At 48.7% G+C, this 19,214-nt stretch overlaps 1 protein-coding gene across 3 annotated transcripts in view; it reads left to right on the forward strand.

Moving 5' to 3' along the window:
- RNFT2 (ring finger protein, transmembrane 2) overlaps positions 1-8,752 on the forward strand; it is a 60,341-nt gene extending 51,589 nt beyond the window's left edge. For 2 of the 3 annotated variants that reach the window (XM_033408669.2, XM_012537324.3), the window contains 4 exons: positions 199-348; positions 1,671-1,736; positions 1,873-1,974; positions 7,937-8,752. In XM_033408669.2, coding sequence (XP_033264560.1) covers positions 199-348; positions 1,671-1,736; positions 1,873-1,974; positions 7,937-8,071 — 453 coding nt within the window. In that variant the 3' untranslated portion in view covers positions 8,072-8,752. The remainder of the gene's footprint in view (positions 1-198; positions 349-1,670; positions 1,737-1,872; positions 1,975-7,936) is intronic. The other variant, XM_049697608.1, reaches the window with a different exon arrangement.
- Positions 8,753-19,214: the final 10,462 nt, after the last annotated feature.

A 19,214-nucleotide genomic window follows, 5' to 3' on the forward strand; every position in this document is an offset into this window, starting at 1 on the left:
GCGAGGGCAGCGGGCAGGGGCCGTGTCTCCCCGGCCACATTGCAGGCCCATTAGAAGCAGGCCTGAGTGCTTTACAAAGCTGATTAATGGGCTGCCTGTGACCTGGAATGTCATTACTCCCCGGGCTGGGGGGCCCCCCAGCTGGGTCCTTTGGGTCTTTACTGCTAATCATAATTGATGCTTTCTGTGTGGTTTCAGGGAAAGTTCTATCTGGTCATCGAGGAGTTGAGCCAGCTGTTCCGATCACTCGTTCCCATCCAGCTGTGGTATAAATACATCATGGGTGACGATGCCTCCAACAGCTACTTCCTCGGAGGGGTCCTGATCGTTCTCTACAGCCTCTGCAAGGTGAGGTGGCCGGGGGGAGGCTGGAGGGCTGGCCTGAGGAAGACCCATTCACTAGCTGGGCCTGGCAGCGAGGGCAAGTGGGGAGCCTGGAATAACACCCTCATCTCTTTGTTTCACTGAAAAATTAAATTCACACAACGCAAAATTAACCACTAACCATTTTACAGTGAACAATTCAGTGGCATTCAGCGGATTCTCAGTGTTGTGCCACTGCCACCTCTGTCTAGTTCCAAGACACGTTCATCACCCCAAAAAGAAGCCCTGTACCCGTGAAGCAGTCACTCTTCATTCCTCCGCCCGTGCCTGGCCACCACTAGTCTTCTTTCTGAAGACCCTGTGGATTTACCGTTTCTGGGCATTTCATGCAAATGGAATCATTCGCTGTGTAACCTTTGGTGTCTGGCTTCTTTCACTGAGCGTCATTTCCGAGGTTCCTCCACGTCACAGCCTATATCAGTACTTCACTCCTTTTTATGGTTACAGCCATCCTAATTTCTTGCCCATAAACCTCACCATATGCCATCATTTCATGTCGCCCTCTTCACAGCAACCCTTCAAAATACATGCCATTATCACTCCTAGATTATGGGCGAGGGTACTGAGGCTCAGAGAGAAGTAACTTGCCCAGCATCACTCAGCTAGTGATCACAGAACCAGCGTCCACGTCTGGAGCTCTCAACCCACCGACAACACTGCTACAGAATTTGTTTTCTGTTCCTCTTAAATTGCATACCCTCAGCTCTGCAAATCAGTATGCAGTGCTTCTCTTTTCATCATTAGTACAAATCAGGTTTTCCTCCCTAACAACACACACATCCTCCTCTTTCTTTTCCCTTATCTATTTAAGGCTTTAGAGAATTCTGGAGGAATGCATGTGTTCCCTTTCCTTCCTCCAAGCAGGACTAGCCGGGCAACCCATGCACTGTCAACCACTGGGGCTTATTTTGCCTCTACTGATTCTGATCTGCTGGCAGTGGCTGACTGGAGTGCTGGACAGAGAAGAACGATTATGCCCTGACTCAGAAGAAGAGTGCTGTGATCAATTAGCAATGCCTGCCTGGGGCTTGGGAGGGGGAAAAGACAGTAGGCATGCCATATATTCGCTATCCCGGCCCCACTGGCAGGGGAGACTGCTGATGGAAGGCAGCAAGACAAAAGCCAAGCAAAACTGATGGGAATGAGGAGTTTCAGATGGGAGGATGTGCCCTGAAAATGTCTGGAGTCACAGATGAGGAGGGTCCATGGTGGTTGTTCAGGAATGGTGAGGGAGATCCCGAACAATCCTTGCATACTTTTCAGCCATCACCTCGCTCTCCTTTCAGTCTTTCGACATTTGTGGCCGTGTGGGTGGAGTTAGGAAAGCCCTGAAGCTTCTCTGCACCTCTCAGGTGAGTTGGCTTCCAATGGTCCTGACCGAGGTCACAGGAGCCAGGAGCCGGAAACAGACCTTGCTGTGCTTCTGAGGGTGTCTCTCCAGCGAGCGACCACAGCTGTGTCTGTGTCTCTCTCCCTTCCATCAAACAGAATTATGGAGTCCGGGCCACTGGGCAGCAGTGCACAGAAGCTGGTGATATCTGTGCTATCTGCCAGGCTGAGTTCCGAGAGCCTCTGATCCTTATGTGCCAGGTGAGCAGGGCTGGGCGGGGCCGTTGGAGACGGAGGTTGGGGGACCGCAGGGCCCTGCCCCATGCAGAAGTCCCAAGTGCCTGCATGGGACGCTTGACCAAAACCAAATGACCAAACCTTGGGGCTCTGGGATGGGTCTTTGGGAACAGTGTAGTCAAGCCTGGAGTCCCTCAGACCCAAGGTCAAATCTCAGTTCTGCCTTTTACTAGCTGGCTGCCCTTGGGCAGGTTTACTTCACCTCTCTGAGCTTTGATTTCAGTGGTAAAACGTAGAAAATGAACATTTCAGTAGGGTATAGGGTCAGAATAGCCTGAGTTTGAATCTCAGCAGCAGTGGACCCCGAGTGGCTCAGTCCATCTCCCTGAGCCTTGGTCGTTTTCATTTATAAAATGGGTATCATAATAATGCCTACTTTATAGAGTTATTATTATGATTAAATGAGATCATCTCTGGAAAGAGCTAAATTTTAATTATTCAGCCCTAAAACTTACGATTATTACAGTTATTAGTATCATTATAATTATTATTACCGTTTGTTTTCATTATTAGTTGTGGGTCACCAACCCATAGTAGTCAGTACTGGTCAGTTACCTTTAACTGCCTAAATGTATCCCTTTGCCTCCTCCCTGCTCTCCCCCTCCCCCTCCTCCCCACATAAGGGGCTAAGATGTCAATTCAGCAAATGTGTATGAGTCAAAGCATCCTATCAGATACCGGGGAGGGGAGGCAGGCAGAGGGCACATAGACCCTGTCCCCTTCTCTAGAACACACGGTCTCCTTGGGGAAACAGACGCATACATAAATAACTATGAAACAAGGCAGGCAGTGATAAGTGCTGTGTAAGAGAGAGTCATGCAGTGTCCCAGGGGACCAGGCTAGAGAGCGATGAGTTGGAGGCTGAGAAGACTTTGGGGGAGGCGAGGCCTGCAGACTAGAAGGAATGGGAGAGCATAGGGCTCCCCCGCACCTTCCAGGGGTAGGAGGACGGGAGGTGGGGTCCTCTTTTGGCATCAGCAGAATTGTTTTGGTTTTGCTGTTTGGGGGTGTTTAGGAGGTTCGTTTTTAATCTTTAACTGTACTTATTTTTAAATTGAGAGTAAATTTGCTTGACTCAAAAATTCAAAAAGGAGATGAAGAAGTCATGATGACTAAATGCAGTGTGGGACCTGTAACAGAGAGAACAGGAGAGAAAAACTAGCCTCATGAAATCTGAAGAAAGTCTGGAGTTTAGTCCATGGTCATGCATCTTTGTGGATTTCTTAGCTTTGACAAATGTACCACAGTGATGCAAGAGGATAATACTAGGGGATACTGACACTGGGTGAGGGGTAATACAAGAATTGTCTGTACTACCTTTGCAACTTTTCTGTAAGTCTAAAATTATTCCAAAATAAAAAGTTCATTAAAAAAATATTTTAAAGATACAAAAAGGGAAGTGGTGACAGGGTTCCTACCCTTATCCCCAGCTCCCTAGGCCCCTAAATACCCACGTGGGCAACTGGGAAAGTTTCCTTTATATCTTCCCAGAGATGCTTTGCAGAATTTAAATATATAGACACACACATATACACAAACATATCTTTTCCAAAAAGACATAAGTTGTGGCACATTCTACCCAAGCTGCATTCTGCATCTTTTCTTTTTGACTTGAAACTCTGCCTGAAGAGATTGTTCCTTATTTGTGTAACATCCTATTTTATGGATAGACCATAATTTGTTTAACCATTCTCCTATTGATGGGCATTTAGCAGTTCATAATCTTGTTATGACAAATATGGCTGTTATGAGAGATCAGGAATAGGGAGATCTATAGCACCTACCTGGACTCATCGTGTTGATTAAATGAGTTAATTCAGGTGAAGCATTTAGAACCATGCCTGGTGCCTGGTCAGGGTTCCATAAATATTAGCTCTCATTGGCACGTATACCGTTTCACATGTGTGCAAGCTCTTAGTAGGATAGATTCCTAGTGGTGGAATTACTGGGTCAGAGGGTATGCAGTTCTGACAGATGTTGGTAAATCGCCCTCCATAAAGAGTGTATCCGTTTGCAACCCCAGTGCGGAGCATGACGCACCCTCTTGGCTCTCCTCCCTCACCAACATACCGTGTTATGAAGCCTTTTTTGAGCGTCGCCAATCTGACAGGTGACAAACACTATCTTGGTGCAGTTTTCATTTACATTTGCCTAATTATGAGAGCAGACGAGCATCTTCTCATATGCTTCAGAGCATCTGTATTTCCTTTTTGGTAGCAGCAATTCTTTGAACAGGATGTCAAGGTGAAAGCTTTTCTTCTTCCTTGCTGGCGGTCTCTCCAAGCCTTAGTCTGTTTGCCTCTCTCCCGTTCTTCTCCCGGTACCACTACGTCTTCTCACAGCTGGATTAGAATTAGTGGGTGGGGTTGGACAAGACATCGTCACCCCAGATCCAGGGGCAGGGGCCACATCCAGTGGTGGTTGAAGCCCACATACGTGGCCAGGCCTAGCACACGTCTCAGTCTTCCTCTGCTGCTGTGAGCCGGGCTTAGAAGGGCACTTCCACAGGTGAAAGGACCTTGTTAATTCCTAAATGCCCTGAACGAATGAACAAATGAATGAATGAGTCAGTAATGAGCCTTTACATCCTCAATAAAGGCTTCTCTGATTCTGTTTCCCCAGTCTCGTCAGTGCCCCCAGCTACATGTCCTTGCAGATCCTGTGTTTTTCCTTCATAGCACTTATCTCAGTTGTCAGCTAGATGATTAATTGGGCAACTGGTTGTGTAAGGTCTGTCTCCTCTTTGCCAAATTATAAGCCACTTGAGAGTGGTGACCATGTCTGTCTTTCTTAGTAGTGGAATCACAGTACTGACTCAGTGAACATTGGATGGATGGATGGATGGATGGGTGGATGGATGGTTGGATGGATGGGATAGAGGAGATGGATGGATGGTTGGGATGGAAATGGATGGTAGCCAAGTGGAGGGGTGTGTGGGTGAGTGCAAAGGTGGGTGGATAAAGATAAATGTGTGGGTGACTGGGTGGATGGGCAAATGGCTTGACAGATGGGTGGGTGAATAGATGGGTAGATGGGGGAATGGATGGGTGGATGAATGGATAGTTGGATTGATGAGTAGAAGGGCAGATGCATGCATGGATAGATGAAGAGCCCACTGGGCTAAAGGAACGTCCTATCTCGCCTTCAAAGGGCCATCAAATTAAGCTCAGTGGGTCACTCACACCCACCACCTACCACCGCCTCCCAGAGCTGGGGCCTGAGAAGCAGATTGTCAGTTGGAGCTAGTCAGGCAGACACGGAGCATGTCCAGAGGTTAGAACTCTCCGCTCAGACGGAGCACACTCGCCTGATCGGTCACTCCACGATATTTATGGCATGCCTCCTGCCAGCCTACGGGGGGGTCAGGGAAAGGGCATTTTGAACACGAAGTCAGAAATCTGCCGTATTTAAAGCCCTCCTTGCCAAAGAGAAGGGTCAGAGTATGTTCCAGAACAAACTGCCCTCCGGTTCTTGGTCACTACCAGGAGTTTGGTTTCAGAGGGCCGGTGATGCAAAGGAAAGAGGGCAAGAGTATAACGACCCCCGTTGATCTGTTCCTTACACGTGCCTCACACTTGACGCTTTGTGATGGGCTTTACCTGTTTGCGTCCTTACAGATACCGTGTGGGGGAAATAGTAGCCCTGTTTTACAGAGAAGGAGACAGGCTCAGCGAGCCTGCTCTTAATCTTTGAGCAAGACGTGGGGAGTCTGGATAAAACTTGGGATCAGGGTGGGGTAGCCTGTCCCACCCTAGGGACACCTCTCCCAACTCCGTGCTCCAGGAGACACAGCCAGGGAACTGTTAACAATCCAGCGCCACCTGCATTCTCCACTGACCACAAACCCACCCAGCTTGGAAGGACCCCTCCTCCCCTTCCCTCTGTAGGGTCTTATTCCTTTCTCCAAATGCTAGAGGCAGTCCTGGGTCATGAACTCCTCCAGCCCAGCCCCTGGGCGGTCCTGCGTTCTTTGAATCTCTTAATTTGGCACCAGATTTGGTCCTGCCTGATTATCTGAGAAGGGAACTGTGAGCTCCTGGAGGCCAGGGACCAGGTCTTCATCCTCCTAGAATCTCAAGAATCTCCCACCTAACCTGCCTGGAAAGGCACTGTCAGAACCCCTGCTCTGTGCAGGCTCAGGGCTGGGCAGTGGGAAGACAACAGCAGCAGTCACTGCCGTCACGGGGCCCGCTGGGTCTGCTGACCCCTGGGTCCTGCCCTTCAGCCCATGGTGAGAATTTGGGCATGGACATCCAGACTCTGTGTGGCCTGCTCACCTCCTCTCCCACACTCCCCTACACCCACCTCACTGTAGCCACATTGGCCATCCTTGGGAGCTTTGCACATCTGTTCCCTTCAGCCTGGAATGCTGTAGCCCCCACCCCCTCTCGTCACCTAGTTAACTCCCGGACATCCTTCAGGCTTCAACACAAGTGTCACCACCTCCAAGAAGCCTTCCTCGACTACCCCCTAGATCAGACTAGTCCCCCTGTAACATACTCCTGTAGCATCATGGAGCGCTTCTTTAGAACACTTTCTACAATTAGGCACCTACTGCATACTGTGCCAGAATGGGTTTATAAGAAGCTTACAGTCTGCCATGGAGAGACAGATAATAAACAATAAACACATATAATGTAATAATAACTATTACTGTATAATAGCCAAGCCAACACTCGCAGAAAACTTATTATTTGCCAGGCATTCATTGGTCTAAGTGCCTTTTTTTAAAAAACATATTTTTGGATTTTTATATTATCAATTTTATTTTAAAAAATCTCAAACCTACAGAAAAGTTGAAGGATAGTAGAATGAACAACCTTTTATCCTTTATCTAGATTCACTAATCGTGAACGTTTTACCACATTGCCTTTTCTTAGTATAGATTTTTCCCCCTAAACCTGTTGAGAATAAGTGGCTGACATTTTGATTCTATCATCCCTAAATATTTCAGCAGACATTTCCCAAGAACAAGGACATTCTCTCCCATAGCCACAATTCTACTATCACAGTATCAAATTTTTAATTGATGTAAAATACTAATATTCAAATTTCTCTAATCGTCTTCAACATCCTTCATAGCTAGGGTTTTTCCCCACATCCAGGATCCAATCAAGAATCATATAGTGCATTTGATTGTCGTGTGAAAGTACTTTAATGTTAGTTAATCTTCCTATGAGGGCAGTAGTAGTATCCCCATTTTACAGGTGAGGAAAAAGAGGCACAGGGAGGTTAAATCACTTGTCCAAGTTATGTAGCCAGAGGGTAGTGGAACCCGTTAATGTTTCCAGCCTCCCCATGTTTCTCTTGACCCCTGTGGTCTGTTCTCAACCCAGCTGCCAAAGGGATCTTTTCAAAATACAAATCATATCAAGTCAGCCCTCTACTCAAAACCCTGCCATGGCTCCCTGCTTCTCTCAGAATAAAAGCCAAAGCCCGCCCAAGGCCCTACACAACTCTCTGACCTCATCCCGCCCTCTACCCCCAGGCTCAGCCCCACTCTCCTTGCCGTTCCTCGGGCACACCAGGCACACTCCTGCCTCGGGGCCTTTGCACATGCTATTCCCTCTGCCTGGAGCACTCTTTCCCCAGATATCACCAGGGCTCACTCCTCACCCTCCTTCAAGTTTTCCCTAAATATCAGTATCTCAGGAACATCCTTCCAGGCCACCCCATTCACCATCACAGGCCTCCCAAGCCCTCTTATCCCCCCTTCCCTGCCTTTCCATCTGAGCACTTACCACTGGCAAACTCTGCCTCTTAGAGATTCCTCTTGCTATTTGTCTCCCCAGCTAGAATACAAGTTCCGTGAGGGCAGGAATTGTCTGTTTTGCTCGCTACTGGCTTCCAGCTCCTAGGACCGAGACGGGCACAGGGTGGATGCTTGGGAAAGTGACCCCAATGGTCCTGATTGCTGTCCCCGCAGCACGTGTTCTGTGAGGAGTGCCTCTGCCTCTGGCTGGACCGTGAGCGCACCTGCCCGCTCTGCCGCTCGGTTGCCGTGGATACCCTGCGCTGCTGGAAGGACGGGGCCACTTCGGCACACTTCCAGGTGTACTAGGGCTGAAGACTGCAGCATCGGTGCTCCCAGGCACACCAGGGAGATGACGGAGGGGCAGCGGTGTTGGGTCCAACGCCGGGGGCTTCCTGGGAAAAAGTCCTCAAGCACTGACTGTCCTCCTTCCTGCCTCTCTCCATCTCTTCCTCTAAAGCCAGGCCCCTGTCCCCTTCCCCACCTTCACCTTCTTCTCTTGCTCTGATCATGGTGTGTGCATCCTACCCCTACACATGGGGATGCCTTCTCACTCAGACTCGGTCTCCACCTATGTAGGTCTCCCACTTCCCTCCAAGTCAAGGAACTGGTAATGGACCAAGTCCCACCTGTTGATTATTTTAACTCGTGGTGACCTAATACCTTATGCTGCAAACTAGAGAGAGGCCTGGAGATGCTGTCTCCCCCTAAATGGCCCAAGTCCGCAGATGAGAATCACTGTGAAGTATTTTCCAAATACAAATGCTGAGCCCCACCTTATACCTACAGTAACTACGTGTACCAGACACTTAGTGTGAGCTGGGCACAGCATTGAGCCTCCTGCCCGGACGACCCCCTGTAATCCTCACAAGAGCCCTATGGCGGAGGTACTGTTGTTTCCTTTGTTTCACAGATGAGAAAACTGAGGCATAGGGCTCCATGTGGAAACTTTCCCAGGGTCACCCAGTGAGCAATGATGGACCAAGTTTCCAGCCCGGGTCTGTCTGGCTTCAGAGCCTGACTCTTAACCACATGCTGACCCACTGCTCAGACACTTCAGGTGTGGGGCCTCCCAGACATGTTTCTTTAAAAGCACAAGAGGTGATTCTGACGCCCGTCAGTGGCTCAGGTGCATAGCACGTTCGATTTGGACTGCACTGAGAATGCTAATAGTGAACACTAGCTCCTGAAATCTAGTCGTGGTTGGGTCCATGGAAAGACTTGGTCCTTAAAACTGCTGTTTAGCTGGACTGTGGCGGGGATGCTCAATCGTGATTGGCTATCACGAAAGGCCATTTCTGGTGCAGATGCAGATGTCATGGGGTGTCCACTCCCATCTTTATTTCTCTCCTCCTCCTTTTGTCCTGTCCCTCACTTAAGACTCAGGCTTGTCAACAGCTCCTGTGGCCATTGCCTTCTCCCCTGGTAGCCTTCAGAGCAAAAGGCGTGATCCATGTTACGGATTTTTCCACAAGCCAGGGTGGTGGTATAGAGCACAGCAGTGATCAGTGTTTCTGGAATCTCTATACCAGAGCTACTAATTTCTGTAACACAAGTTCTCCACCCGTGAGACCCTCCCTGCCCTGAAATCTGGGAGGAGAAGGCACAGGTGATCCCTTAGAAGCCACTGGAATCTTGTGTGCCCTACCCGTCTCCCAACTCTATTCTCTCATTGTCAACCTCAGCACAACAGGCTAGCGCCAACGGCATTACAGAGAAAGCAATCTGTGTGGCTACTGAGCAGGTTAGCGAGGAAGCCCCAGGAGAAATGGTGGGAGCCTTGCTGCCACCGCACTCTCAGCCAGTATTCACATGCCCATCCTGTCCCCAAGAGATTCAGAGCATTCACCCCTGTGTGCTGTCAAGCCAGGACCTTTTCCTTTGCCTGACATCCCTGGCTATTTCCTGATACCCAGCAAGACATCCCTTCCAGGGCAGCGTGGCATCTTTCAAGCTCTGTTACTATGGCAATGGCCGCGATGTTACAATCCCACTTGCCTGGATAATCAGCTCGGAAGGGGAAGTGGAGGGAAATGGGGCCAGGCAGATTCGGCTGCTCTGTACCCCCTGCCTTGAGGAAGAACTGAAGGGAAGCAACAGGAGCTTCTGCAACTGGTTTTTATCAGAAAGATCGCCCTGCCTGCAGATGCCATCAAAGAAGCATGAGAAATTGCAGCTGGAGAAGACTTACTTATTAAAGGGGCAGCATGTGACAGAGCAGATAGATCGGTCTGTGGGGAGTCAGGCCTGGAATTCTGATTCCAGACTCTGCACGACTTTGAGAAGTCACTTCACCTCCCTGGAGCCATCTCCAGGGTGACAAAGCCTAGTGTATTGTCTACTGGAACCAGGGAAACTAACAATGTAGATTACTGGTGAATACCCCAACGGTTTTGTCAATTACACTCATGCCACCAAAAAACACCTCTAACATTCCACAAATAATGAGCCATGTCCCTGACACTCTAAAGAGTGTCCCATGTGGGGAACACTTGGGGGCAGATGGGATGATTTAGTTTAGGATTTTATTTATTCATTCCCTACCCTCTTGGGGGGGAAGTCATGTCTGGAGGTTTTCTTTTGGGTGGGAGGATTTAACTTCTGCTTTAGGGAGGAACAGTGGCCAGGGCAGAGGTTTCCAAACATAAAGCAGCATGTTTTCCCTAGCACGAGCTTTTAGTAGAAGCAGCCAAGAGCCACCGTTGGAAAGGAAGAACAATGCCACCCTCTTTTACCTGTCTCGGCTCTGCAACTCATTTGTTAGAAGCAGGATTAATCGACTGTCAGGTCGCAGAATCCTGTTCTTAATATTTCATGACTCACTGACTCAAGTTCCACGAAGTCTTTGTAAATGACCCTCCTAACGTAAAAGGTCTTGACCATAATAAATATGAGATGAAAAAAAGCAAGCTCTGGACCTGGATGTAATAGGTTCATTACCTTCCTTAGGGGAGTGTGTATTGGGAGACTTCCAGGCTGCCAAGACTTGGGGTTGGAAAGAGAAAATGTAAAAAGGGAGTCCTGGAATCTTTTAGTACTTTTGCTCTGGGCCAAACAGAGCTGCCTTCGGTGTTTTTAATGTCCCCTTAAGTTCCATTCTGCCAATAAATATGATCTGTCGTTGAAAGTTACATCCACGGTCTTGAGTCTCCGTTTGCCCCTTAAAGCCAGGTGGACCTGTTTTAGGACAAATTCGAAGACACACTTCATGCAGGGGGTGGTCATCTGATGGCAGGTTTTCCCCAAAGTAGATCCCGTTGAGTTGGCGTCTTGATTTATTAAGGAAGTGCTCCCAGGAGAAACTAGTAAGGGAATGAGTGAAACAGAAGAGGGAGGGGATGAAGCCCAGCAAGAGGGAGACTCTCAGAGAAGTCCCAGCTCAGCTTGGTCCTGCCGGGAGTTCCGGAGCATCAGCTGCATCTCAGAGTTTGTCCCACCCTGAGGTTTCTGTGCTCCCAGCTGTGAGCCAATGTAGGGGGTGGGAGACCTCTCAGGCACTCCACTGAGGACGCCCAGGCCTCTGAAGGTGTCGGGTGCCACAAAGCACACAAAGGTGCAGGATGGCACCCAGAACTGGTAGAAGGGATCTTGGGGTGGCAGCTACAGAGCCCACTGTGGCCATTAACTATAGGTTGATTGGACCCCAGGTGCATGGGCTGATTCAAGAAGGGTTTTCTCAGATGACGATGGATATTTAAAACGTAAACAGCATTAGGTGACAATTGGTGCCTCTCAGGGCAACGTTATGAAGCCAGACACAAAAGCATCATCAAGCAGAACTTTTTGGTTGAAATTATTTGTGAACCAAGCCAAATACAGCTTAAGTAAAAGAAGGACTTTATTTGGTTCATGTAACAGTATGGGCTTTAGGTACAGCTGGATTCAGGGGCTCCAGGGATGATAGTAGAATCATGTCTTTCCATTCCTCAAGTGTTTTCCTTTGAGATGGTGGTTTAGTCTTCAGGCAGTCGGATCCCACGTGGTGGGAAGAGAGCCTCCAGAGAGCTTATGTTCTACCAGCTTCACAACCCCAGCAAAGAGAGCCCCTGCTTCCCCAAAGCTCCAGCTGGAGTTTTGAGGTTGATTCTCATTAGTTTGCCCCCAAACCAATCACTTTAGCCTTGGGGACTCAGAGCACTGGACAAGCTTCGGTCGGCTGTTGAGCTCTGGACGTGGGAACAGAGGTGGGTGGGAAATGAAGTCCATCCCTCCAAGTCGCATGGACTGAGAGTGGGAAAGGGGTGGGTCCCCAAAGAAGAAAAAAGGATCTATTATCTAGAAAAACCACCTGTCCTCAACCTACCATTCTTAGGAATAAACTAGAACTTGGTCTCTTGGTACAACTCAGACCAGGTAAATGCAGGTGAAAGTACCCCACCCTGAGCGGTCCATTCACCCATAGTTGGAGACATCAGCCTGCAGGCTCACTTGCTTATCTGCGTCACGTCATGCATAAACGATGCTTTTGTGCACTGACCTTGAACTGTTAGACCAGTTCCCCCAACGTGTTGCTCAACCCAAGGGTACTGCTTAGGCCAACCCTCCCCTTGGGGTGTTCCCAGGAACACAACAGGGACAGGAGATGAGTGTGTGGCCTTCTGTCCCAGGGAAGGTTGGCGTGTGTAGCCAGATCCTCCCGTAGTCTTTGGAGACCAACCTTCCAAAAGGAAATGAAAACGCAGAGGCCTTTGGCTGGAAGCACACAACCAGTTTTGTTTTGTTTTTTTTTAATAAAGTCATTACAAATATGTACAAAGCGTCTCCAAGGTATGAAATTCCTCTTACAAAAGAGCACAGCGAGCCAGCAAGGGTAGAAACCAGAACGGAATGTCCCCAAGCGTATCGCCTCTCCAGCTGAGTCAGAGGGCTCACTGAGGTTCCAGACAGCCCCACAGCCATCTCCACCGCGCACAGGCGTTCCTGGGCGCTTAGAGTGCAGAAGACCTTGAGGGGAGGAAACGGGGGTTCGGGTGGGGGAGGGGACAGGAAGGAGATGAGAAAGACTTCCCGTGTCCTAGGAAGTAGGTCAAACAGGCCTCGTTTGCAAATGAGATGCTTGTCCCAGGGACCTTACAGAAGTCAGGAACACAAAGGGCAGGGAACAAATACATAAAATCTCCAACTGAACCATCCAGGCTGTGCTGGAGTGTCCCCGAATGCAACCTAAGTTAGGCTCCCCTGCTCCTTGCTGGGCCCCAGGCACGTGCTTGCCCTGGAACTAGCAATGCCAGTGGGACCAGCTCAGGAAGGAACCCGGTGGAGCAGGAAGCTTAGCTGGGGGGCTTGGAGGGAAGTGGGGCCAGGGTGGGTGTGGGCTCCACGCACACCTGAGTCCACATCTCGGCTCAGCCACTTCTCTCTTCGCGTGCAACTTTGGCCAAGTTGCATAACCTCGCTGAGCCTCAGCTTCCTCAACTGTAAAATGGGAATAATCACAGCACTGTCTTCCAGAGTGGGCGTGAGGAATAGCTAAGGGGGAAACACGTAAAGCTCTTAGCACAGTGCTGCTTTACTGTGTGAAGTAGCAAGAACCAGCCTTTTCGTGCTGGGGATGAGTTGAGGTCGTCGGCTTCTGAATTGCCTTCACGATAGTGTAGAGCTCAGTACATGCAAATTCTATAGAACGATCTGCCAGCAAGGCTTGGGGTCACAGTGATGACCCGACAAATCTGTGAACCATAATGGAAAGGGACATTTGAGCATCATCTGGTGCCAAGCAGGTCTACCCCTCCATGATCAATACGTAAGTCTCTTCCCAGAGGAGATCCTACAACCTGGAACATGGTAGGTGCTCGATAAGTAGGTGCTGAATGAATGAATTAAACTTTTAAAAATAAGCTTACGATTTATACTTCAAAATGACACTTTTGATATCAACTTCCTCCATCAGCTCCCGTGGGACTAGGCCCGCCCCCTCACCCCCCCAAACCAGCGTCTGACCCTGTGATGGGCCCAGGTGGACTTAAGGGGACATTCAGAAAAGGAAATGGTATCCACACGGAAGAACAAAACCTGTATTCTGGTCACTGCAACTTCTAATACCAGGTGGACACTCAACAAGTCCACAATGGCAAGCCAGTGTCCCCAAAAGACACTTGGGTAGCATCAGAGGAGGACTCCCTCAATTTCCCAAGCAAGGGGAAGTGGTATTTTGTCACTGTCAGAAACATGATAATAAAGCTAGGAGTACATGAGATCAGACATATAAATTGTGAAACCAAAGTCACAGCTCCATTGTACTGTGACCGTATTGTTTAAATCACCCTTTTCCCCCTCATCAAAATAGAAAAGAATTTAAAAATGAGATCACTGGAAGAAGTGGAAAAAACGTCTCCAGGATCCCAATGAAAGAGGAACAAAATGGGAATTGGGTTCTAGGAGACGTACAGCCTAGGACCATGGACAGCAGCCAGAGAGGTGCAGGGCTCCTCCAAAGAAACCGTTAATCGAGCTATGCTCAAGGGACTATGAAATGGAACCCAAAACTGAAAAGGGAAAAAGAGATCTTACTTGCTCGTGGGCATTGGGGTAAGGGAGAGAACCTTCCAGAAGGGAATGGATCTAATTTGGAATGTTGAGGTCCCAAGAGCTTCCAATCCCTGTGGCTCCCGTACCCTCACCCTCTGAGAGCAACCAGAAAGGAGGAGGCCCTTCTGTTTGCTTCTCACCTCATTATGCAGCAAGCTACCTAAACGATGATCTCAGAAGCCCCCCTCTGCTTTGCACACACACACACACACACACACACACACACTGCTGTCTGCTGAAACCTGATATGAGGTCTTTTTTAAAATTTATTTCAAAGCCTCCCTCCCTCCCTCTCTCTCTCTCTCTTCACAGACGCTCTGCAGTGAAGCTAATCAAAATCAATGACTCCTTGGCAGCCAGAGAAAAGCCAGGGAGGGGGGGGAATGGTGCCAGCACTTTGCACACTGTGGAAATATTTTTTTTAAAAAAAACCACCACCCCACTATCTCATGCAATCCAAGTAATGCAACAGGAGAGACGGTGGAGACAATATATACATATATATCATGCTTCAATTTCCTAATACAAATGTCCATCAAGAAGTCAAATCTCATATAAAAACAAGCATTAAAAACAACCCCTTGTCAAAAATCGGGGCATTTGAGAAATGCACTCAAATTAATGATGTGCAAGAAAAAGCCAGGGTTAGATAAATACACAGTTTCTAATAATATAAGAGAATATGTACAAGGGACTTGGCTGTAAAGCTCCATGAGGAGGGTCCTGGGTGCCCGGTTCTCTCAAGCGATGTGGCTTCATTGAAATCAAAATTGCCTGAAACCCCAGCATTTGGAGTTTGGATCCTCCAGCGGGAATGTCATAAGCTAGTCAGGGTCGAAAAAAAGGATCCTCTGACCTTTAACCTGTGTCTAGGTAGTCAGCACGTCCCCACTGTGGTCTTGAAGATTCAGCCTTAAAGCAGCAGAGAGCTACGATCGCGTACAACTACAGTAGTGAAAACCCCCTCCCCAGAAAATGGGGTCAGCTGCAAAGTCTAGCGTCTGGCTAGGAAAGTGACTAAATAAAAGCAGACACTGTATTTCATATCATTCTAATGAATTTGCCTTCTCTGAGTTCACGGCTTGGCGGGGATGTCACCTGCTGCTCCCTGACGACCTTGCCTACACACTCATCCCCTGTAAACATAACTGCAGGAAGGGCTCCAGCCATGAAGGGAAACAAATTCTCTATAAACAAGCTTTCTTTTTGGCTTTGCCGAGTTCCAAGCTGTCGGGGGGCGGCCGTGGGGAGGGGGTGGGTGGGAAGCTGCCCTCACATTCAGCAGTTCTGGGTTGCATTTTTCTTTAAAGGGCTACTTAGGAAAACATAAGGCATGGATTTATTTTTCTTTTTAAACAAAGACAGCTCTCAGCTTGCAGCAGCCCTGAAAGCCCCTGCATTCTAAAGGACCTGGTAATTTTCAGCAACGCCCATGAGAAAGAATTGCCGTTTCAGACCCATGTCAACCTGAAAACGGCTGGTCCCTCTGCTGGTTTCTTAGGACTGGAAGAGTGTCTGCAGACCAGCCCCAGCAGACCCCCTCTCCACAGGTACCGCGTGGTGACCTGCAAATCCAGCCTTGTAGAATGACTGAACCTGCAGCCTCGTGACTCACCATCTCAGCTTTGAAAAGGGCAGTGTGAGCCCTGCACAGAGGAATAATAACTGTTGTTGGATATTTTTTTTAATGAAAGCAAAACATAATCATCACTCCCTGAAGAGTCTTTGCAGCCAAGTCTCAGTCCAGCACACATCTTTTTTTAGCCCTTCTAGAAACTTCTGAAAATAGTAGCTTATCCTGGGGAAAAAGAAAAAAAATCAGACCCTCAGAAAGTGAGATGCTGGTGCATTTCATTGAAATGACCCTCTCCCTCCCCCAACGTCCCTGGCTTATAATTCACCCTTGACCAGAAGGTAGCCATTTCTTGGCTCTTCAATCCATAAAACCTAAGCCCTGAAATCCCCTTGGGGAGTCGGGGAGGCTGTGGTCTGAACTCGCAGGGTACTTGCGGGCGGAGGAGGCAGCAAACAAGTCACACGTGAGGTCAGTTTTCCACCCCGTAACCAGCAAGCCACTCAGTGCCATCACCCACCCTTCCTCCCTCCCAGAGCCCAAGGTTTGCTCCAAAACACCTCCGTGTATTCATCCCCACATAGAGAAAGAGAAAAGACTCTCAAGTGGCACTTTTGTGACTGATTCCTTTAAAATAAGAATCTGAAACAGCAAAATAGAAACCTCTCTCGTCCCCTGGCCTTGCAGGTCTGGCAACAGCATACCATGACAGCACCAGCAAGAACACATGTAGCACCAGCAAAATTTAAGCGAAGCACCAGAGACACCAGATTGGTAGGGGGGGTGGGGAATGCCATTTGTCTTGATGACAGTGGGACTAGCCATCCATCTAGGTAGGTAGAGAGAGGCTAGGACTTGTCAAGACTCAGAAATGGAGGTGTCCCAGACTGCCCCTACAAAATTGGCCCTGAGTCCTCACTTTTTGTTTTCTATTTTGCCTTTTGCACTTTCACCTCCTCCTCCACCGGCATCCCTTCCCAGGCTGTTGGTCGCCTCTGAGGCTAATTCCCACCAGTCTTTGCAAAATTTCTAGGTACACAGTAAGCATCTCTCTTCCAGTGCCCCAGACATGAAAGAGCATCAAAGTTCACATCGGAAGGTGCAGAAAAGGGAGGGGACCACATCCTCGACAAGGCATGCACTGAAGAATAATATTCATATTTTCTTTTTCTATATATATATAGAGCTGTATGTAAATAGCGTTGGGGTGTCTGTTTCTGCAGCTGGATATCAAAGAGGGCTTCCCCAGTCCCATTCCGCGTTGCTACTATTGCTCCAGGCGCCGTCTTTATTCTCCACTTCCTTCTCGAAGTGCCAACTGCGGCCTTTCAGGCTCTGGGCTCCCCCCTCAGGAAAATGGGAACCGGCTTTCTCCAAGGACACAGGGTTTTCACCAACCTGCAGAAATAAAGATTTGTATTTCAGTCAGTAGGCACGTGCAGACAGCCACTGGGGATGACGTCAGCGCCTTGGGCCGCTGCACAGCCAGCTCCGCTTGTCGGGAGGGGGAGGGGGATAGGCGAGAGCTGCTAGATACCAAAGCTCTGGTTTGGAAGGAAAGGTTCCCCCAAAGCTAGTCTTGGTGCTGCCCCTCCCCCCAAAGCTCTGTCCATATAGCAGCCTTCCTTAAACATATATGTGCACGTGCACGCACACACACACACACACACACACACACACACACACACACACACACCCCTCTTGTTTTCAGACCTACACGTTTACATAGGCATCTTCTGTGATTTAAAAAGACGATGTGGAGACACATTACATTTTTTGCTCCTCCGTGTCAGGAACGGGACCATCATCTATTCATTTCATAGATCCATATTCAAGGCAGACTTGTAGGACAGTCTCTGCTGTCATCCATCCACCCACCCATCCATCCATTCACTCATTCATTGACGAACATGCCAAGCACCATACTAGGTGTTACAGATCCAATGACACAGTTCTTACCCTTAAGGGGCTCAAAAGCCAACAAAGGGAGATGAGATGAAATCAATAATGACAGTGTCATGGGAAGAGCCTGCAATCTGGGTAGACATGGCCTATGGGAGCCCACAGGAGAGGCAGCTCATGAGGGAGGAGGGGAAGTCAGAGAAAGAGGAAGGCCCCTGCTGAGTACTGAACGATGCCAGTGAATTAGCCAGGATAAGGGGAGGTATTCCGGGGAGGTATTCCGGCAGGGCAGAGAAAAACAGTGCATACCCAAGAGAATGGAAACTATATATCCACGCAAAAGCTTGTACACAAATGTTCAGAGCAGCATTATCTATAATGGTTCCAAAGTGGAAACCACCCAAATGCCCATCACCTGATGAATGCATAAATAAGTAGGGTATTTCCATACAATGGAACATTATTTGACCATAAAATGGAAGGAATCGCTGACACATGCTACAACACGGATGAACCTTGAAGACATGCTGCTAAATGAAAGAAGCCAGACGCGAAAGGGACAAATGTTGTAGGATTCCATTTACAGGAAATGTCTAGAATAAACAAATCTATAAAGCAAGCAAGCAGATTTGTGGTTGCCCAGGGCTGGGGAGGAATGTAAGCAATTGGGGACTAAATGCTAATGGGCACGAGGCTTCTGTTGGGGAACTGAAAATGCTCTAAAATTGATTGCGGGGACGGCTGCACAACTCTGGAAATATAATAAACACCACTGACTTGTGCTTGGGCTTCACAACATGGCAGCCTCACAGTAGATGGATTCTCACCTGGTATCTTAGAGCTCCAAAGGCAAGTGTCTCGGAGGGTCAGATGGAAGCTGCTTTGCCTTTTTTGACCCAGCTTCAGACATCACTTTGGTTCAAAGCAGATCACAGGCCAGCCCAGATTTAAGGGGAGTGGAATTAGACACTACCCCATGGGGGAGTGGCAAGGTTCTAGAATAGCCAATGGGAGAGAAGATATTGCCGTGGCCATCTTTGGATTATGCAGTCTAACACAGAATTTCAGAAAGTGTTCAGGGCTCTAAAGGTAACACACGAAGATAATGGAAAAGGATGTGAAGCATATCACGAGGAGGAGAGGAAGAGGGAGAGAAGGAGAGGGAGGGAGTACAGGAAGGGGATGAAGAGAGGAGGGGAGGAAGGGAGAAGAAACAGGACACAGAGGAAGGACATACCATGACTAGGTCAGGGAGCTCGATGAGCCGCAAGCAAAGGCTGGGCCCTGGGGCCAGGCGGGAGATGAGGTTGGAGAGTCAGCAGAGGAGATAAACACAATTCGTACATTACTCTAAAGCAGGTGGTGGGAAAACTGCCATGTGCGTGATACAAACCACATGGTGTAGGAGAGAGATGACTTTATGACCTTCAAGTGGACAAAAGTCTGGGA

The sequence above is a fragment of the Orcinus orca genome, chromosome 15 (genome assembly GCF_937001465.1).
Source record: "Orcinus orca chromosome 15, mOrcOrc1.1, whole genome shotgun sequence".
Taxonomy (NCBI): Eukaryota; Metazoa; Chordata; class Mammalia; order Artiodactyla; family Delphinidae; genus Orcinus; species Orcinus orca.